Consider the following 22,726-nt stretch of genomic DNA (forward strand, 5'->3'; position numbering starts at 1 on the left):
CAAAAAGTGAACAAAGCAAGCAGCTTTTATGTTTTTTAGGCAACAAAATAATAAACTTGTGAAGAACTGACAAGACAAAGAAATTTGGGCTTGGGGCAGTAAATCAGTAAAGAAATAACAAGTTTGATTTATACGACTTTCTCAGCCTTGGATTCCCTATCCCGGCAACAGCGATGTCTCCTTTCCTCCTGGTACAGAGAGGGCACCTTTCACATAAGAGACTTATTTCCTGCCTTCAGGGAGACAAAGAATGTCAGTGTTCCTCTTGCAGCGGCTGTTTCTAATGTAAGTTTAATTCAAAATAATCAATATGCCAAGGTTGCATATTTTGGAGGAGCTTGCCCATAACTCCATCAATACGTAAGAAAGATGTTAAGAATTTTATAAAGTATCATGTTGTGTTTTTAATAGCTCTCTATGGTATTATCTCTATTTTTAAGATAGATCGTGTCCTTTACATGCAAACATTATATTCATAAAAAGGCATACATATATTTGATAAAGCTAGACCTTATTCTCCATTCCATTTACTAATCTTCTTGTTTATTCAACCCTAATTAATAGCAGAAGAAAGCTTGGAAATTAAAGATTGACCTTGTGCATAGTCACAAGCTTCTGAAAGATTTGGAAATCAACGTACTTTATTAATTAGTAGTGATTGCCTTCACCTAAGCAGATAATAAAAATGGGCATGTGTGCCTCACATGACACTAGATTAATCAGTAACACCAAAACAACTAATTCTACCCTTACATACAAATTTTGGCTATGTGAGACATTGTGTTATTCATCAAGAATATAGATATCCTACTTGACCTTATTTAATGGCAGATCAGTGATGGAAAAATATGCTCCAAATATCACCAAATTCTTCTGAACAATGTTTCCTATCTCTGTTCTTAAGTGTATCCAACTTGAAGAGAGTAAAACTAGGCAAGAGTATAATGTCCAAAAAAGTGGCACAAAACAATAGGGTGTGAAAATCAAGAATGTTAAGGTTGATTCCACTTCTTCTGCCACAGTTAATATAGCATAGAATAACCTAGACTGAAAGATATGTAAACAAATGCACTTTATTATTAGTGTTTCTCCTTTTCAGTCTATCAGATAATAAATGTATCACAAGAAAATGCATTTTTTTTTCTTTTTCTGCTATAGCTCCTTCATAGCAATTGTACACCAGGGATCTTGAAAGCCTCAATTATTTATGCAACCAGATTTTCTACTTCTAGCTCAGGAACTGGTTGAGCCCCAGGATAACTTCTCAATAACATTAGAATTGATATATATTTAAACTAGAATTGTCGTGACTATTAATTCCACATCAGAGTCTCATAAAAACAATGAGCAAAGTCAGGAGGGGTGTGCAGTGTTCTGGGAAATCTTCAACATGGGGGATGAAGGGAGTGTTCGAATTCAGTTGTGTTTGCAAAGTGGAGGCATGTCAAAAAGAAGAAATCAGGATGGAAAGGACTGGGGTTGGTGTTAAGAGGAGTGTGTCAGAGATGATAAGTTGATGAGTTGACTGAAACAGAACACCCACATAGGGAGAATAGGAGAATCATGTTCCTAGCAAATTTGCATTAACAATGAATTCCTTATCCCTCCTTTGCCTCAGTTATGATCTTTCCACAAAATTTTCTTCTCATCTCTCTTAGTTATCTCATCTACTCCAATAAAGTCAACCATCCCCCTTTTGAGAGCTTCCTGAATTATTTACACAGAAATGGGTCTGGATTTTGCCATGTCAACTTTCTAAGGCAAACCTGTTGTAAGTTCATAAAACTCTTATCTCTAAATGGGTATAATATTGGCCATAACCATTTAAGTTTATTGTGAAAAATTAAATAAGATAGACAGAATTAAATAGGATAAAGAACTAAAATAGGATATTTTAAGTGTTTAATAAAATTTAGGTTTAATAAAATTGAGTTAAGTATTCAAAGAATATTGAAAACTGAAATCACTATTCTTATGAAAATTTGCTCTTATATTTCCATTTGAATCAACACACTGATTCATCCCTGTATTAGTTTATATCTAAACATCTACAACTGTTTTTTTCTTTTTACCAGTGTCTTTTTAAATTCTTCTCTATGGTCATTATTTAACAATGGAAAACTTAGGGGAAAGAAGAAGGCATTATTAATATAATTATAATATTTTCCATGCATGTTTTAAATAATTTAGTTTTTAATTTTTACTGTAAATTATATGATATCATCTGCAATTTTACCTAGCAATTTAAATATGGTATTTCCATCATTATTAAATAAACATTGCATAAAGATTGTCTTAATGGTTTCATAGTATGATTTTATGTGAACATATTAGAACTTACTTAACTAATTATTCTGTTTATATTATTAAGAATACTGCAATGATTGTGTATAAGAATTTTTCTTATTTGAGGATTCTGTGGACCTCTTTTTTCCCCTTAATGTAAATTCCTTGAATTGATGTTTTTGAGACAAATAGAATGAGTTTATGCATTATATATGTATTTTTAGTAAATTTACTTTCCAAAAAATTTGCAGCAATGTCCATCCTCAGCAGCCATATACATTTAATTTATTCTCATATGTACTGAGTGATAACTTCTAAAAATCCTTGATAATTTTATGATGATGAAACTACTTTATATTTCATATCCTTCACTTCAGTTTTCTCTTTCAACCTATCCAGCTTAACCACCACCAGATTGACATTTATTAGTCACCGTTTTTATAAAGTAGTTCCTACAAAAAACATCCAACTCCCCATCACCATCCAACTGAAGTTCCAACCTCAGTTTTTACCTTAGAATTGAATACTTCCACAGTGTGATCATGACTAATTTTCATGTTTTATCTACTTATCTGTCCATCTAAAATTGTGATTTCATGCTCTTTTTGGGACTGACCTTCAAGGTTCATTCTATATACTCTGAAGAATCCCTCACTTACATGAACTCTCTTCAGATCTCCAGTTCTTACACTTAACTGACTTCTGAACATCAGCAGTTGGATGTCCCAAAGGCACCAAAATCTTAACATATTCAAAATAGAACAAACTAAAATATATTGTTTCCACATCTTTCCCCATCTGAATATGGTAACACCATCCATATAGCTGCTCAAGTCAGAAACCCTCTTCATCAAACCCACCATCTGAACTACCAGCAAGCCTATTTTCCCTATCTGCACAATGTATCTCAAGTCCTAGCATGTTTCTCCATGCCCACTGTAACCACCTAGCCCAAGCTACTGGCACACTGTCTGAATAATGTTGCAGCTTGTTGGCACATCATCTTAACTCTATGCTTAACCTTCTCTCCTCTTCTCCTCCTATTGGCCAGACTAGTAGAGAAGTTTAAAGAGAAGAACTGAATTTCACCAACTCATTTTTCTATGCATATTTTTACTTAGATCAGTTTTTGCTCTAAGAATTTTATATTCTTTTTAAAATTCATCATTAAATTATTAGTATAACATTATAACATATAACAGATTATGTCATTCCCTAAGTAAATCTTCAGTGGCTTCCTATTATACATTCAATAAAAAGCAACCTCTTGATCATGATTTATTAGGCCTTAAACAATCTGGCCTTGCCAATCTCTCCAGCTTCATTGTGGGCTACTTTCTACTTCATACACTATGCTCCAGGTACATTACTACCTCTCACATCCTCAAAAGTGCCAAGTTCTTTCTTGTGGCAGGACTTCTGCACGCACAATTTCTATATGAAAAACCCAAATCAGCCTCTTGTTTGATTTTGAATTGTATATTTGTTTTTACAATGAAAATATGTCTGTAGACTACCTTATCTAATAGAAGGTACTATAGGAGATTCAAAGGATCTGGGCTGATCAAGGAAAAGATAACCACACACAGTAGCACACACAAGCTTTCTTTGAGTGACACTGACAGACCTGAATGCAAGGGAAGTCTCTCTCAGCATGGAAGCACCCAAGGTTATAATCTTGGGGAGGAGATGCCATCCAGAAGAAAAAGACAAAGGAACTCTTAAGGGAGAGAAGAATCAGCTAGGGTCTTCAATGTGTCTTGATAGATGTTGCTCAGCAACATAGTGTGGAGTCTCCAGGTTAGAGAGCTAGGAAAGGCAGCAGTAGTATGAGCCTTTATAGCCTGAAGTTTTGTCTATAAAACCTTTTTTTGATGTGCTATTGGATTTGGTTTGCTAGCATTTTGTTGAGAATGACAGTCCTAATGGATAAAACAGACAGTCCTAATGGATAAAACTCTGCCAATTTGGGCTATGTTCAAAACAATTGTATGTATAAAATTTTGAGTTTGGCGGAGGGATTTTGAGCTAAAAAATCTCTTCCTGTCATAAAGTAAACAACTTAAGGACCAATATACAAAGACCATCTTTAATTCATTTATATAGCAGGTACTTCTTTGAAATAGCTTACTATAGCATAGGGAATTATTATGACTTCTTCCATTGAGATTCTCCTACATATATGATCACTCAAACTTGTGGATCCAAAATAATGCATAAAGTCAATACTTTTAATAAATATATACTAAGAAATCTTATCAGAACTATGCCACATTAAAGTCCTCAGCTTTCCCTAAGTCAATTTTCTAGTAGGAAAACTAGAAAGTCATGGGACATAGAGAATGTGGGAATTATGATTATTAATCACCTGCTTGATATTAATGATTCTCCTAAAATTACTCCCCCGCAATCTTTACTTTTTATAATACTTCTTGTCTATCCTGACTCCAGTTTACTAAATGTCAATAATATTCCACTGCTCAGAATTTTATAGCCATCCATTACAGTTAAATATATGCTAGATTTTCTTACTTTTTTTTCATTTCTGACAAAACTTAAGTTAGACTGACAATGAAAAAAAGAGAGAAAACACAAATAACTAAAATCAGTAATAAAGGTGGAGAAATTTTACAGAAATAAAGAGGAAGATAAGGGAATGCAATCACCAGTTATACACCAAAAAAAAAAAAAAAATAGATGAACCAAATAAAATGGAATAAAATTCTGGAAACAAACAAATTATCTGACTCAATCTAATCTGACTCAAGAAGAAATAGAAAATCTCAATAGATCTATAAGAAGTAAAGAGATTGAATCAGTAATCAAAAACTTCCCAACAAAGAAAAATTCAGGGCCACGAAAAATCTAGGGCCAAATGGATGGTTTCACTGATGAATTCTCCAAAATATTTAAGAACTAACACCAATCTTTCTCAAACTCTTCAAAAAAAAAACACAAAAAAAAACAAAAAAAAACCCAAAAAACAAAAAACAAAAACAAACAAACAAACAAACAAAAAACAGAAAAGGAAGGAACACTTTCTAACTCATTCCTAGTCCAGCATTACCCTGATACTGATACTGAAGCCAAATAAAAACATCACAGGAAGAGAAAACTGCAGACCAAAATCTCTTAGGAAAACAGATGTAAAAATTCTCAACAAAATGCTAGCAAACCAAATCCAATAGCACATCAAAAAGATTATATGACCAGACCGAGTGGGGTTTATCCAAGGAAGGCAGCGGTGATTCAATGTAAGTAAATCAATTCATGTAATATACTGTATTCATAAAATGAAGGAAAACCATGACATGATCATCTCAACAGACACAGAAAGGGCATCTGGCAAACTCCAAAACTCTTTTGTGATTATAAAACACTCAGAAAGCTAGGAATAGAAGGAAACTTCTTCAATGTGATTAAGGATGTTTATTAAAAAAACCTCGGGGCGCCTGGGTGGCGCAGTCGGTTAGGCGTCCGACTTCAGCCAGGTCACGATCTCGCGGTCCGTGAGTTCGAGCCCCGCATCAGGCTCTGGGCTGATGGCTCAGAGCCTGGAGCCTGTTTCCGATTCTGTGTCTCCCTCTCTCTCTGCCCCTCCCCCGTTCATGCTCTGTCTCTCTCTGTCCCAAAAATGAATAAACGTTGAAAAAAAAAAAAAAATTAAAAAAACCTCAAAGTTAACATCATACTCAATGATGGAAGACTGAAAGCTTTCCCCTAAAACCAGGTTCAAAAGTGTAGAGGGATGGGGAGTTATTATGTAATAGGTACAGAGTTTCTGTCTGAGATGATGGAAAAGTTTTAAAAGCAGTGGTCTGGCTGCATAACATTGTGGATATAATTAATGCCACTGAATTATATACTTAAAAATGGTTAAAATTGTATATTTTATGCTATATATTATTTTACCACAATAACATTAAAAAATCCATTACTAAATGGGCACCTGGGTGGCTTAGTCGGTTAAGTGTCTGACTTCAGCTCAGGTCATGATCTCACAGCTCATGAGTTCAAGTCCCTCACTGGGCTCTATGCTGACAGCTCAGAGGCGGTAGCCTGCTTCGGATTCTGTGTCTCCCTCTCTCTCTCTCTCTCTGCCCCTCCCCCGCTTGTGGTCTGTCTCTCTCTCTTTCTGTCTTAAAAAAATAAACATTAAAAAAATTTTAATTGAAAAAAGATTTTAAAAATACATTACTAAAATTAAGTAAACTAAATAATATAAAAGAAATTTAAATAGTCAAAATTTAAAATGATTTTTAGTGACTTTGTAGCATTTATCGGAATTTACTAATTCTTAAAACCACAAAGAAGAGTATATATTTATTATAATACATATTAGAAAAATAGAACTAGGGGCACTTGGCTGACTTAGTGGAGCATACAACTCTTGATCTAGGGGTTGTGAGTTTGCATTCCACTTTGAGCGCAGAGATTACTTAAAAATAAAATCTTTATATGTATATATATATATATATATATATATATATATATCACCTATATAGTATAATTGAGTGATATGGTTTGTTGCTGAAATATACTGATTAAAAATAAACTTTTAAAAATAATAATATAGGTTGTATGGAGCTATGACCAAAAAATGAGTTTTTAGGTAACACTAAACTATCTAAAATGTAAGGTATAACATAGCTTTATAAGGCATAAAAATACAGGAATTATAATCTCTATTTTGCAAATGAAAAGAGACAATAGATAAGTTTATTATATATCTGGCACACAAAAGAATGCCCAGGACAGAGCAAATACTCAGTGAATATTTTTGAATCAACAAACAATGATCCAGTATCAAACAGATTTAACATTAAAAATATAATACTAAAACCATATCAAGTATTTAAGACGAAGAATAAATCACTAAGACTAAAGAGAGTAGTTTGGGAAAGCAACTTCCAAGTTGCTCTCCCTTTAACTAAAATATAGCATATTGGCAGCAATCTATCCTTCCATGGCCATCAACTCTGCATGTGGCCGGATGCTGTTTTAAGTATTAAAGACACCCTATTATGAATCTGCCACATCTAGCCACAAGCAGCTTCTGTATAATTAAAAAAGGTGTTTCCATCCCACTGGTTCTATAAAGCTTTCCATAATGACTTCAACCCTCATTGATCATGTCTTGTTGAATGGGATCCTATCACACTGATTTGGCTCATTTTTATTGTTATTTATCTGAATTCTAGGCCTTGAGAAAGCAGAAGCTATAGTATTTTTGCTTGCTTTAATCCCTAGCAACTAGATTTTTGTTCATCGGACAGTAGCTTCAAAATATTCGGGAAAGGAATAGTTGGGGTCACAAGGAATCTAATTGAGAAGAATGTGAGTTTTTTAAATTTCTTTTCTTCTAAAAATAGGGAGCAATAGATTCAAAGAAGAAAGAAAATTAGTAGTCACACTGTGCTTTAAGAATGATGATCTTGGGGCGCCTGGGTGGCTTGGTCCGTTAAGCGTCCGACTTCGGCTCAGGTCATGATCTCACGGTCCGTGAGTTCGAGCCCCGCGTTGGGCTCTGTGCTGACAGCTCAGAGCCTGGAGCCTGTTTCAGATTCTGTGTCTCCCTCTCTCTCTGCTCCTCCCCTGTTCATGCTCTGTCTCTCTCTGTCTCAAAAATAAATAAACGTTAAAAAAAATTAAAAAAAAAAAAAAAGAATGATGATCTTTCCGGCAGAAGTCTTACAGAAGTCACTGGAACATTGGTAAATGACTAAACAGGCCCAGCCACAAAAGCAGTCTTCATCTAGACAGACAGAAAAGAGGAGAAAGTTTCTATAATTCACTGTACAAGATAATTATATTTAATAATCATTAATAGATCAATAAATGAAATCAATTTTGTTCTAAAGATTGTTGGATTGAAAACAAAATCCAGAGAAGAAGAATCAGGGCTAAGTTCTTCTTGGCTTTTGTTTCCATGTATAGCAGTATGGTCTCTTAAAGGCAAAAATAGAAATGGAATGAGCTTGTAACCATAGAAACTGCATGTGGCAGCTAGGGGGAAATGCACTTAAGATGTAAAAACGCCAAGTGAATATGCAGTGCATAACAAAAACATATTCATAGTTGTCAAACTAAAGTGTGAATTTTGTTCACAATAGTTTTGGCTAGTAATCCCCATTACTAAGGAGATACCTGCTAAAAACATAAATTTTACTGTATAGCTCCAAAGATTAAAAGGGAAAAATATCTCTGTGCTGATGATTGTAGGCTTTGAGTATGCTAGAAAGAGATTAATGGGAAATACATGGGACTTAAGTTAAATTTTACTTAAAGACATTTACAGTCTTTAATCAATAACCAAAGACTGTTTATTGATTATATAACAGTCCCAGTGAAAAATGAGTGTTGTACTTCATTTTCTAAAGAAATAAATGGTAATATTCATTTTTTAAGACAAACTAACAAAGACCTGGACATTATGAACAAGACTCCGGATAAAAGCAAGGGGAGTATAAAAAGGATCAGGGGTAGAGAATAGATTCTTTAACAGGAAAAAGAATAATTCAAAATTGCATAGAACTTACACTTTAAAAGTTATTAGTATATGCATACACTACACATTTCCATTGTAGGCTGTATTAGAACAATACTTAACAAACAGAATAGTCCTCTGCTTACTGGCATACTCCACAAGCAGAAAGTAAACTCCTTGGGACTGAGAATCACACCTGTTCAATCCTTACAAACTCAGTGCTTAGCACTGTGTCTTACATGGAGTAGGGACCTCAGATTTTTGCTCAATGACTAAGAGAATAAAAAGTCTTTATAAAAATCAAACAAAGTGGTTAGAATCCAGTGAAGAGAGGTGGAAAATTAGGAAAAAGAAGGTAAGAGATGAAACTAAATATATTAGAAAGTCATTAGAGTTTCCAGTCAAAGAAGAACCACAACCACCTATATATGCATCTACGAAACTATCTGGAGATGTACGTACAACAAGCCTACCGGCTTCTGGTATTCATATTGCCAAAGGAAACACAAGCCTGTGACTGCTCCCCAAAAATCCTAAGTCCTTAAACTACATCAACAGAAAGCAAATCAAGAGCTCTACAGCCCACAAAGGGTGAAGTCTCTCCAATAGACATGTGCAAGGGACAAATAATAACCTTGCAGAATGCGAAGCAGGCCAGGAAGGACAACAGACAATATACAAGAGGGCACCACTTTTACCCATGGAACGCACACCCAGACACCACCAGATCTGGCAACCATAACTGTTATTCCATTTCTGGAGCAGGCAGAGCAGATGATTTTTGTAATTTCTGCTCAATGGGATTTGTTAATTACTATCAGCTAGTGATTAATGTCTGTCTTCATTCTTTCCACTTACCAATAGCAGTTTTATGGCAGCTGTCCTGTTCTTACTCTGTTATTCCATACTGAGTGTATGCTAGTTGTGGGTGGGGATCAACAGATAACTTATCTTTCATAGTGGGTCAGACCATGAGGATCAATATCCTTATATGATGGAAAGAATGACAACTTATTCCTGGATTTTGAACTGGCTACATTAGCAATGGTCTTTGGGATTGTTACTTGGAGAAGGGATGAATAAATTCTGTGTGTGGGAAGAAGGGTATATATATGTTTGACCCATCACAATAATTTTCTTTAGAAGAGATGACAGGGTACCCACAGTTATCTGTTCTCCACTTCAAAAATAGTTTTGGCTGAGAACATAGCCACCCAGCTACAGACTGTTTCCAGCCTCCCTTGCATCTTGGTATGGACATGTTTCTATATGCTGGACAATGGAATGTAAGTGAATCTAATGTAAGCAAATATCTGACCAAGTTCTTAAAAGGAAAGGAGAATGTTCTGCATTTCCTTCTTCCATTCATCCCGCTGGTGGAACTCAGACAAAATGGCAAGTGCTACAGCTGCCACGTTTTGCAACGGGACAGAAGTGTAGTGAACGAAGACAGAAGAAGCAGAGTTCCAGGTACTGTGGTGGTTACCATATCCTGAGTCTTAAACTTCTATGTTTCTAGTTCTTGTTACAGAAATTCAACCAGCATTATGATTATTAAAGTAACAATGGACAGTTTACATAATTTCCCTAACTTCCAGTTTCTTCATATCTAAAATGGAGATAATAATGCAGCTGCTTCTTAGGGTTGCTTTGAGGATTAATCAAGATCATGCCATGAAAATACTTAGTATGGTCTCTGGTACATGGTAAGGATTCAAAAAATGATAACTAAAATACAACTTAGCTCACTTTAAACTTCTTGGAATATAGGAATGACCACAATTAACAGTGGCATTCTGCCTCCTTCATACCTGGCCTTCCTCACTCACTCAAGCTATGCTTTAGTATTTTAAAAGCTGATTGATTTTTAGTAAAATGAATAAAAGTTTATGATGAATCTTAACTACCAACCACTCAGCTAAATTAGCCATTGGCCGTGCATTCAGGTGGTAAACAAAGCAAAATCTATTTTCCTCCTTTGTAGGCCAATTTTATTTCTGAAAAATTTCATTTTACGTTTTGGGTAAATATCTAGAAATAAATTATTTCCCTATATAAATCAATAGTAATGAGGTGCCTAGGTGGCTCAGTCAGTTAAGCATCCAACTTCGGCTCAGGTCATGATCTCACAATTTGTGCGTTCAAGCCCCGCATCAGGCTCTTTGCTTATAGCTCAGTGCCTGGAGTCTGCTTTGGATTCTGTCTCCCTCTCTCTCTGCCCCTCCCCTGCTCACACTTTGTCCCTCTCTCTCTCAAAAATAAATAAACATTAAAAAAAATTTTTTAAACCAATAGTAATCATCTCACTTAACATTCCTCTTGTGACTGGTTTTTTCACTTAGCATAATGTCCCCAAAGTTTCATCCATGTTGCATACTACAAGATTTCCTTCTCTTTTAAGGCTGGATAATTTTCCATTGTATGTATATACCACATTTTTTATTATCTGTCAGTGGACATTTTAGTTGTTTCTACAACTTAGCTACTGTACATTAAAAATCTGTCAAGAAGGTAAATATCATGTTAAATGTTCTTAACCACAATAAATTCTTTTTTTTAATTGCCAAATTATCTGGTCATAATTTTTTTAAATATTTCAATTTGCATTTAAATAGCTCAATATATCTCCATATTTTCCTTCATCTTACATTCAGTATTTATTTTCAAAGTTTTGTATCTACTGAGTCCAACATACTCTAATAGCCATTATATATATTTAACAGAATATTTCATTAATATGCAATAAAAGCAGAGCAGATAAGAACTAATTTGAAAGAAACCTTCACAAATGCTTTCTGATGGTAAATATCATTTAATGACTTTATGGAAAGAGCTATATCCAATGACTTTATGGAAAGAGCTATATCCCACCACATTAACTTTGAGAAATCAACTTCAGTAAATAACACTGGTGGAGATTTAGCATTATATGGACCACTACACGTCAATGGATATTAAGTTTGTCATTGGGAAGACTGATCGTCTAGGTGACAGGATGTCTGATTTATGAGAAGCAATGGTTGGTGCCTATTCTGAGAGTCTGAATTTAGGTACAAGTATTCAAAAACACGGGATAAAATTGAAATGCTTATGTTGGTTCTTCTATTTGACTATCTCCTTCTCAGTAAGTTATTTAACTGTTCAACACAGCATTCTCCTTACTTGTAAAAGAGAATTGGTAATAGCTTTTTTAAAAATTTCAAATAGTTTTAAATTGATGTAAAATTAAAAATTATAATGCCTATATAATACTCATTGCATGCTGGAAAATAGTCTCTGCACATTCCACCTAGTATCATAATTATTAACTTTTTATTTTAAAATAGTTATAGATTTATGTGTAGTTACAAAGACATGTACAGGTAAGTGCCATTTATCCTTTACCCAGCACTCCTTTATGTTTACATGTTGCATAATTATAACATTAATATCAGAAAATTGACATTGGTAGATTCCACAGAGCTTATCCAGTTTCTTCCAGTTATACATGCACTTATTTGTATGTATGTATATGTGTATCACCACAAGCCTCCTTCATGTTACTCCTTTGCAGCCATACCCATTCCCTCAGCCCTCTCATCTCTAACTTCTGGCAAGCAATGATCTATTCTCTTTCTTTAAGTTCTTATTTCATATTTTAATGTCATGAGAATGATAGAATAAGAATTACTACATGCCAATTGTTTCTTTAAGCCACAGTTGTGTTTCCCAAAATATGATAGAAGTTCCTTATGTTGTAATGAAGTCAAAATGCTCATACCCCTGGTCATTTCTTGAAGAGTTATTTTCTATAACTACCAAACACAAAAATACAAATGGAGAAAAAGTGCATGCATTAGGGGACCACTTATCTCAAGGTTTTATTTTTAGTTCCTACTATTTCCAAGGTCCTTTGCTTAGTCCAGAACTTTGGAGACCAAGGCTTACAAAAAGATTTCTTATTAAGAATCATAGCCAGAAGCTCTTAGCTAATTTCCACAGCTGAAAAAAAAAGAAAGAGCCAGTGTTAACATCTTTCATGCAATGTTGATTGTTTCTATTAAGAAGAAAGAAGACCAACATGTTACTGAATCCCAACAATGTCCTAAGTACTGTGCTAAGGAGCACTGTATGCATATTTTTGCTTTACTCTTTATAATGTATAAAGTTTTATAATATATATATATATAATATAATGTATAAAGCTTTATAATAGCTTTAAAGAGGAAGTATTGTCATCTTAATTTTAAAGTTCAAGAATCTGTCTCAAGGAAATGAAATATTCATATTATGTTTCTTTTTGATACCTCAGTTATCAGATTAATATTCACCTTAATATTTATATAATATGTCCTCTTCAGTCAATAAAATTGTAATGCCCGATGTTCTAAAACCTCCCACAAAAGACCACCAGAGTCGTGAGTCAAAGCCAAGCGGCAAGGGTCGTTTATTGCAGGTTCGAACCTGGACCTCTGCGCACTCGTTGCCGGTGACGCAAAGAGGCCTCGATCAGAGTTGGTATAGGGTTTTTATAGACAGGGACAAACAGCATAGGTGAGGTTTCAAATTATGAGGGGCCTGATTAGTCGATTTTAAAGTACGGACATTTGTGGTTTTCTGATTGGGCGTCCTTTGTCTGTCCTTTGGCGGGAAGGCTTTGTCCGTTACTTGTGGTGGGAGAGAAAAAAAAAGGGGGAAGGGGATAGGTGAGGAATGTGCTAAGCAAGCAGGTTTACAGAAGCGAGAAACGCCGGTTAGTTTATGTACAACCACTCATTCCATTACATATCGGACTACATTTAGGAAGGTTTACAACCCATTCTACTACACAGCGGGTTACATTCAGGAAAGGTCTCACAATGCTCATAGCAAACAGCGAGCAAAACAGACTTCTCAGCAATTGTATTTCTTATCAAAGATCCATAATAAGCAGAAAAGAGAACCTAGCTTTAAACTAAGGTAGGGCTGTCATTTGGATTGTTCCTTTCATTCCCCCCTTTTTCTTGTGCCTAAAGAGCCAATCTTGGATCTTCAGTTTTCTATTTGTAATGTCTCGAGCGGTTGGTACTGAGTTCGTAAGACCATTAATTGTACAGCATTGAACCTGTCTTGGACAAAATTAATAATTTTGTTTATGATGCAGGGGCCGAATGTGAGAGCGAGAAGTAGGATGGCCAGAGGCCCGAGTAAGGCGGAGAGCAGGGTAGTTAACCATGGGGACGCATTGAACCAGGATTCAAACCATCCAGCCTCTTGTTCTCTTTCCTTTTTTTGTTTATTTAGCCCTTCTCGGACCTTGGCCATAGAATCTCTTACTATTCCTGTGTGGTCAGCATAGAAACAACATTCTTCTCCTAGTGCTGCACAGAGACCGCCTTGCTGTAGGAACAGCAGGTCTAATCCTCTCCTGTTTTGTAAAACCACTTCCGAGAGGGAGGTTAGGGACTTTTCAAGCGAAGTGATGGCAGTTTCTATTCTTTCTACATCTTTGTCAACCGCTTCTCTAAGTATACTAAATCCCTTGTTTTGTATAGTTAAGGCCGAGATCCCTGTCCCGGTTCCGATGGCCCCGAGTCCAAATATGGTGGCCAGAGTTAGAGCCCCTGCAGTAACGAGTTCTCTTTTAGTCACTCTTTTGGGTGCTATCCACATCTGGTCTACATACTCAGCTGTGTGGTATATGATTTTTGGGAACACAATTACCATTACACAGAATTCCGACTGATTGAACATGTCCTTATAGAGGCAAGGGGTTAATCCCGCATGAGAACAAAGCCACCATGAGTTATTTGGTGGAATAATCCAGTTCTCTGAAGTATTGAATATATTCCTGTTACTTATGCATAAGTGGCTATATTTTGTTGGCACTGTTCCTATACATGTCCCATTTCCCGTAAGCACTGGTAGTGTGAGGCCGGGTCTTCTCTGTCCCCAACTGCAAGCGTCTGAGTTGTTTGCAGTGCTATAATTCCCTGTTATTGCTACTGACTCGTAAAATGGAGGTTTTGTGGAATAGCACAGCCAACAAGCTTCTGTTTCATTGGGTTTAGTATGGTTTAAGGCCTTATAAGTGGTATTTATCATTACCCATAAGGGGTCATCTTTGAATGGGATTTGAATTTTTTGGGGTTTTTTCGGGGTCACCTGAGTGGTCGAAGAACTAGTACCCTTGCCCGTGGTGTCAGTAGGCTTACTAGTGGGCCCTGGAGTAGTAGTAGGCTCACTTGTGGCCCTTATTACTGGATTCGGTCCTACTAACACTGGTAGAACCTTGGGTTGTATCTTTAGTTTTATCTGAATAACAGTTGCATAGTGGGGTGGTCCCCGATATAAATAGATTCCCCAAGTAAGCCCATTGGTCCATCTAGTTTCTTTTTTTCCATCTTCTAGAAATTTGATACGGACAAGGTTACAATTTTCTGAGTAATATCCTCGGCCGGAAAAGCCTATGTCACAGGGCTTGATAAATGACATGTCGATGTAAAGAGGTATTACCTTCCATTTTGATTTACCGTCATTGGCGGTGACACAACTCCAGGACTTACAGTAGTAGCTGAGAATTCCCCCACATATGGAGCGAGCTTTCTGTCCAAACCCAGGGCATGCATAAAACCCTGTTTCGCTTAAGAAATTTCTTACTTCCTTTCCCCTCCCGTGGTCTAGTCCGACTGACTTAGCCACCTGTTCTAAATTAAAATAGAGATCCGGCCACCAGGTATTTAAGGGAACATCTGTCTTTGTGGTAGTATTATAGACTTCATGGGTCTCCCAATTAGAAACCTCCCAAGTTAAAGTATAGGGTATATGGGGGTTGCTTGCAATACTTATCAGTCCGTAGGAGGTGAGCAGGAGCACGCTAATGAGTGTTCCTCCGATCATTGTGGGTCCGGAGCTGCTGCAACAGTCTTGGTATGGGACACCCAGGCCTTTGGTCTTAGCCGGTTTTCGGGGTCAGGTTTTTGACGCAGAGTCAATTTTAAAGGATGAGTCTTACTCTGGTCAACCGTCCAGGTGGTGTTGGCTTCCGGCACGAAGTCTTTTTGAACCGCAAAGGGATCAGCTGGTCGGGCGTGGGTGTAATGGATCCAGGTAGCAATCCCGTCGACTTTGAGAGCAGTGGGTGTGGTTAGGATCACAATGTAGGGTCCCTTCCACCGTGGTTGGAGGGTCTCTTGCTGGTGTCTCCGCACGTATACCCAATCTCCGGGTCGGTAGTGATGCGGCTCAGGAGGGGGCCCGTTCTCATAAATAGCTCTCAATCTGGGCCAAACTTCCTGGTGGGTGTGCTGGAGTTCCCTCAGGGAAATAAGAAGTTCATAATCATCAAATTCAGTTAACACATTAGACTGTAGGTTGGGAATTATAGGGGGGGGCACTCCATACATGATTTCAAAGGGGGTCAATCCAAGTTTGTAAGGGGAGTTCCGCACCCTAAACAGAGCGTAGGGGAGTAAGACTACCCAGTTAGCGCCAGTCTCCATGGTCAATTTGGTTAGGGTCTCTTTTAGGGTTCTATTCATTCTTTCTACCTGTCCTGAACTTTGGGGTCTATATGCACAATGTAGTTTCCAATCGGCCCCAATAAACTGCGCTATCCCTTGTATTACCTTTGAAATGAATGCTGGTCCGTTGTCTGATCCTATTAGGGTAGGGAATCCGTACCTGGGCATGATGTCTTCCAACATTTTCTTTGCTACTACCTGCGCAGTCTCATGCTTGGTGGGGAAGGCCTCTATCCATCCTGAAAAGGTGTCTATAAACACTAGCAAATATTTGTATCCATATTTTCCAGGCTTTACCTCGGTGAAGTCTACTTCCCAATAGGCTCCCGGCCTGGTTCCACGAGTTCTGGAGCCAGGGTTTTTCCCGTGGTTGGTGGCGTTGGTTAGTTGACAAGCTTTACAGCTAGTAACTATCTGTTCGATTTTTGTCCTAGAGTCTTTGATGGTGATCCTAGCATGTCTTATTAAGTCTTGCATTTTTCTCGTGCCCATATGAGTGGCTCGGTGCATCTTGGATAAGACTTTATTTCCCATTTCCTCTGGGAGGATTATGCTACAGTCTGCTGCTCTCCACCATCCGTTAAGGCACTGAGTCATAGGCAATTTTTGGATCCAGTCTAGGTCTTTTTTAGTGTAGGTGGGACTTTCTGGTAAACTAGCTGGACCGGGGTCTGGTAGGGTGGTCATTAAAGCACAGTCCACCTGTAAGGCCACCTCTCGGGCCACCTGGTCAGCCAGATTATTTCCTCTGGCCACCGGTGTGATCGGTTTTTGGTGGCCTGGGCAATGTATGATGGCTAGTCGTTTAGGCAGCCAGAGTGCCTTTAAAAGAGCCAATATTTCTTCTTTGTTTTTGATGGTTTTCCCCTCTGCAGTTAACAGTCCCCTCTCTCTGTATATACCTCCATGTATGTGGGCCGTAGCAAAAGCATATCTGCTATCGGTGTACACGTTTAGTCTCTTGTCTTTTCCCAAAGTCAGTGCCTTGGTTAAGGCCACAAGTTCAGCCCGTTGGGCAGAGGTGCCAGCTGGCAAAGGCTCTGCCCAAACAGTCTCAGTTTCAGTTGTGACTGCTGCCCCCGCGTACCTTTGACCTTGATGTATAAAGCTGCTGCCGTCAGTGAACCAGGTAACTTCGGCGTCTGGCAGTGGATGATCCTGTAAATCTTCCCGAACTCCATGAACCTGTGCCAATATCTCAGCGCAGTCATGGAGAGGGGTATCTAAGTCCGGGTCTGGTAACAGGGAGGCAGGGTTTAGTGTTCTGGTGGGAGCATAAATGATTCTGAGGGGATTTAATAATAGTCCCTGGTAGTGAACCAGTCGGGCATTACTAATCCATCGGTCAGGAGGTTGTTTGAGGACTCCCTCGATGGCATGAGGGGTTGTGATATGTAACTCTTGTCCCATAGTTAACTTATCAGCATCCTTTACCATTAGAGCTGTAGCAGCTATCATACGGAGGCAAGGAGGCCAGCCAGCCGCTACTGGGTCCAGTCTTTTTGAAAGATAGGCAACAGGCCTGGGCCATGGGCCAAGGAGTTGCGTCAGCACTGCTTTGGCTACCCCTTTATTTTCATCTACGAAGAGATGAAAAGGTTTGGAGACATCGGGGAGCCCTAAGGCTGGTGCCGACAACAGGGCGAGTTTAATTTGCTGGAAAGCCTGCTCAGTTTCCTCTGTCCACTCAAAGGGCGCCTGTTCTCGGGTGACCAAGTAAAGAGGCTTAGCCATCTCGGCGAACCGAGGTATCCACAAGCGGCAGAACCCGGCTGATCCCAGGAACTCTCTTACCTGCCTTCGGGTCGTGGGTCGGGGGATGCGGAGAACGGTTTCCTTCCATGCATCAGTGAGCCATCGTTGGCCTTCCCTTAACAGATACCCCAAGTAGGTTACCTCGGATCTGCAAATTTGGGCTTTCTTTGCTGAAGCCCGGTACCCCAGGGCACCAAGTGTCCGGAGGAGATTTTTGGTGCCTTGCAAGCAAGCTTCGGCAGTCTCAGCGGCGATTAAAAGATCGTCAACGTACTGTAAGAGAGTTACTTCGGGGTTTTGATTCCGGTACTCACCCAGATCCTCGTGGAGTGCCTCATCGAACAAGGTGGGTGAGTTTTTAAATCCTTGGGGGAGCCGGGTCCAGGTGAGTTGCCCATTTATGCCTCTCTCAGGGTCGAACCACTCGAAGGCGAAGAGCTCCTGGCTTTTGGGGGCCAGAGGCAGGCTGAAAAAAGCATCTTTTAAATCAAGGACCGTATACCATTGTTTTTCTGGGCTGAGGGCACTTAGGAGGGTATAGGGGTTGGGTACTGTTGGGTGTATGTCCATGACTCGGCGGTTAACTTCTCTCAGGTCTTGTACCGGACGGTAGTCTGCACTGTTAGGTTTTCGTACGGGCAGCAGGGGGGTGTTCCAGGCTGAATGGCAGGGACGCAAGATGCCTAAGTCTAGGAGGCGATGGATATGTGGTGTGATGCCCTTTTTGGCCTCCATTGACATCGGGTATTGTCGGACCCGAACTGGATCTGCCCCCGGTTTCAACTCTATGAATAGAGCTGGGCGATGTTTAGCCAACCCCATACCCCCGGTTTCAGCCCATGCTTCTGGAAACTGCTGGAGCCAGGGCTCTATGTTTTGACTCTGTGAGGGTGGCCCCTGATGGAGTCGATATTCATCTTCTAATCTCAGAGTAAGTATGGTAATGGGTTGGTTGTGAGAGCCAGTCACTTGGGGGCCCCCTGGCGTAAAATGAATCTGGGCCCCCATTTTAGTGAGTAAGTCTCTTCCTAATAAGGGGCACGGGCTGTCAGGGATGACTAGGAAGGAATGGGTGACCTTTCCATTTCCTAGGTCCACAGTTCTCTGGGTGGTCCAGGGATATTTTCTTATTCCAGTAGCCCCTTGGACCCAGGAAGATTTTTCAGAGATTTTTCCATGGGGTCTGATCAAGACCGAATGTTGTGCCCCTGTGTCGACTAAGAATTGAACTGGGTTCCCCTCCACTTGTAGCGTTACCCTAGGTTCGGGGAGGGGATCCGAACCCCGTCCCCCCTATTCTGCATCTTGAGTGAAGAGGGCGGGTGTGGTTTTTGGCTGCCACGATTTTTGACCATAATGTGGCTTTTTCTTTTTAGGGCATTCTCGGGCCCAGTGGCCTTTTTCTTTGCAATAGGCGCATTGGTCCTTATCTAGGGGCTTGTGTTTATCCAGGGGCTTTTGGACAACAGTAGCCAGGACTTTGGTCATTTTCTCGGTGGCTTTAAGTTGCCTGTCCTCTGGAGTCTCTCTATTATTATAGACACGCTGGGCAATGCGGAGTAAGTCCTGAATCTGTTTTCCCTCCAGGTCCTCTGCTTCTGGAGTTTCTTTTTAATATCAGTGGCTGCTTGATTTACAAAGGCCATTACAACAGCAGCTTGATTTTCGGGGGCCTCGGGGTTCATGGGGGTATACTGTCTGAAGGTTTCCATTAATCTTTCTAAATAAGCGGCAGGGCTCTCTGTCTTACCTTGTATTATTGAATACACTTTTGCCAAATTAGTGGGCTTGCGTGCAGCAGCCCGGAGACCCGCCATTAGAGTCTGGCGATAAATGCGCAGCCGTCCCCTACCTTCTGCCGTGTTGTAGTCCCAGCCATCCTGTGGGGGTCGGGTCAAGGGAAAAGCTGCGTTAATGAGATCAAGGTTAGCAGTGGGTTGGCCGTCATCCCCAGGAACCAGCTTTCTTGCTTCCAATTGAATTCTTTCTCGCTCCTCGGTAGTGAACAGGATTCGGAGGAGCTGCTGACAATCATCCCAGGTGGGTTGGTGAGTAAACATAACGCTGTCTAAGAGACTTATTAAATCTTTAGGGTTGTCAGAAAATCGGGCATTCTGGGTTTTCCAGTTATATAGGTCACTAGTAGAGAAGGGCCAATATTGGAGTCGGGGATTCCCCGTATCATCGGGAGGCCCTATTTCCCGTAAGGGTAAAGCTACGGTGGAGTCAGGAAGGCGAAGTCCTGGCTCACGTGGGGCCCGCCTACGGGTATGTCCGGCCGGCCCTTGGACTTCGCCCCCATTAGGCATGGGCGCGGGTTGAGCCTCCCTATTCTCCAGTTCTCCTATGGGCTGGGCTACGGGAGGCTCTGCCGGCGCAGCAGGGATAGGGGCAGCTTGCGGAATGCGAGGAGGAACCTGGTAAGGGGGAGGGTTGAGAAAAGGTAAATCTTGGCTGTCGGGGAGAACAGGGGGTGCAGCTGGAGTTGGCGGCTTGAGAGGGTTGATAGGTTTAGCCGCTAGGATTTGGCATGACTCTGCTATTAAGGAAGAGGCCATCCAAGGAGGAGGGTTTTCTACTAAATCTTGCCACACCAGAATATAGGGAATTTGATCCGAGTGACCTTCTTTCCCTGGTAGGAAAATTTTTGATTTTACTTTAAGGACTACAGGGAGGCAGAAGGTTCCCTCTGTAGGCCAATTAACCCCAAAGGTGGGCCATTCAGAGCGGCAATAGGTAATTAACTTCCTTTTGTGAATGTCTAGGCTTAAGCTGTGTCCTCTAGCTTTTACGTCCCTGAAGTTGGCGAGAAGGAGGGAGAGAGGAGTGCTCTGCGTTTGGCCCATATTATAATTCTGAGGAAAAGGAGAGGAGAAGGGGGGGGCCGCTGGCCAGGGGGCAGGAAGGAAAGCCGCAGGGAGCTGAGAAAGGAGGAGAGAGAAACAAAGGATGGAACAATTAATTCTGATCAGCCGAGAAAACACTTAATTCCAATAAAACATCCGACCCATGAAAGAAAAACAAGAACTAACAAAAATCTTTCGCAGCGGTTCCAACTTTCTTGGCTAGCCCGACAGAAAGGGTTACGGCGGTAATTACAAGGGCCCCGGGGTGACAATACATTTAGATTGACAAAGAAGCACTCTTTAGACTGACAAAGAAGCACTCTTTAGACTGACAAAGAAGCACTCGCGTACTCGCCCGTCCGCGTCCCTCGCGGGAACTTAGGTGCCTCTTAGCATGGGCGGGCAGGTATAACCCCCCTGCTCGGATCAAAAAGATTTTGACCGCCTTAAGCCGTATGAGGATCACCGCGGAAATCGGGTTAGAGCCCACTCGAATCCCGTAGCTTATGCTGTGGGACTACACATAGGGTAAGTCAGGCGCGTGCCCCTGACTCCCAACAATCATTCCATTCAACAGACAGACACACAGACATACATCACATCAAAATACCGGTAACAATTGGCATGCCTAGATGGTTTTTCTTCTTTTTTAGACGCCTAGAGATATTTTTTTAGCACTCTGGAGGTTCATAAAGAAAATGAAAGTATTTAGTTCGCAGGCGCGTTGGGCGTAAGCAGCCCCCAGAAAAGAATCCAGATGGGCCAAGGAGCCCCAGATGGACCGAACAGCCCCAGATGGGCCAAACAGCCCCAGATGGACCAATCAGGTCCCCAGATGGGCCAAGGAGCCCCAGATGGGCCAAACAGCCCCAGATGGACCAATCAGGTCCCCAGATGGGCCAAGGAGCCCCAGATGTCAGTGGACGTCTCCAACTGACCCCGGCTGGGTGCCCTATAGCGCGTCCGCCAGGGTCACACCAGCTTCCAGACAGAACCGGTTCTCCAGAGAAGAGACACAGATTAGAGAGAAAAGGAAGAACGTTAGAGCCGGCTTACTTACCGATCGGAATCAGATACGACCCATTGATCAGAAGTCTGGTGAGCTCGGGGGAGGTCTCGGTGGAACCTCCAAATGTAATGCCCGATGTTCTAAAACCTCCCACAAAAGACCACCAGAGTCGTGAGTCAAAGCCAAGCGGCAAGGGTCGTTTATTGCAGGTTCGAACCTGGACCTCTGCGCACTCGTTGCCGGTGACGCAAAGAGGCCTCGATCAGAGTTGGTATAGGGTTTTTATAGACAGGGACAAACAGCATAGGTGAGGTTTCAAATTATGAGGGGCCTGATTAGTCGATTTTAAAGTACGGACATTTGTGGTTTTCTGATTGGGCGTCCTTTGTCTGTCCTTTGGCGGGAAGGCTTTGTCCGTTACTTGTGGTGGGAGAGAAAAAAAAAGGGGGAAGGGGATAGGTGAGGAATGTGCTAAGCAAGCAGGTTTACAGAAGCGAGAAACGCCGGTTAGTTTATGTACAACCACTCATTCCATTACATATCGGACTACATTTAGGAAGGTTTACAACCCATTCTACTACACAGCGGGTTACATTCAGGAAAGGTCTCACAATGCTCATAGCAAACAGCGAGCAAAACAGACTTCTCAGCAATTGTATTTCTTATCAAAGATCCATAATAAGCAGAAAAGAGAACCTAGCTTTAAACTAAGGTAGGGCTGTCATTTGGATTGTTCCTTTCAAAATTAATATTTCTCTTATTAGTTTTACTTATAAAACTCTCAACAACTTATTACTTAAGCAAAAATATGTTCATCATATGCTCATTTCAGCAGGAATACTATATGAGTTTCAGTTTCTGA

At 40.2% G+C, this 22,726-nt stretch overlaps 1 protein-coding gene across 1 annotated transcript; it reads right to left on the minus strand.

Moving 5' to 3' along the window:
* Positions 1–15,410: 15,410 nt before the first annotated feature.
* On the minus strand, positions 15,411–20,855 carry LOC123586620. The gene is given in 3 exon segments (XM_045455832.1): positions 15,411–19,604; positions 19,607–20,195; positions 20,427–20,855. Coding segments are annotated over 3 exon segments (4,995 nt in total). The 3' UTR covers positions 15,411–15,627.
* Between the last annotated feature and the right edge of the window lie 1,871 nt (positions 20,856–22,726).

The sequence above is a fragment of the Leopardus geoffroyi genome, chromosome C3 (assembly GCF_018350155.1).
Source record: "Leopardus geoffroyi isolate Oge1 chromosome C3, O.geoffroyi_Oge1_pat1.0, whole genome shotgun sequence".
NCBI lineage: Eukaryota > Metazoa > Chordata > Mammalia > Carnivora > Felidae > Leopardus > Leopardus geoffroyi.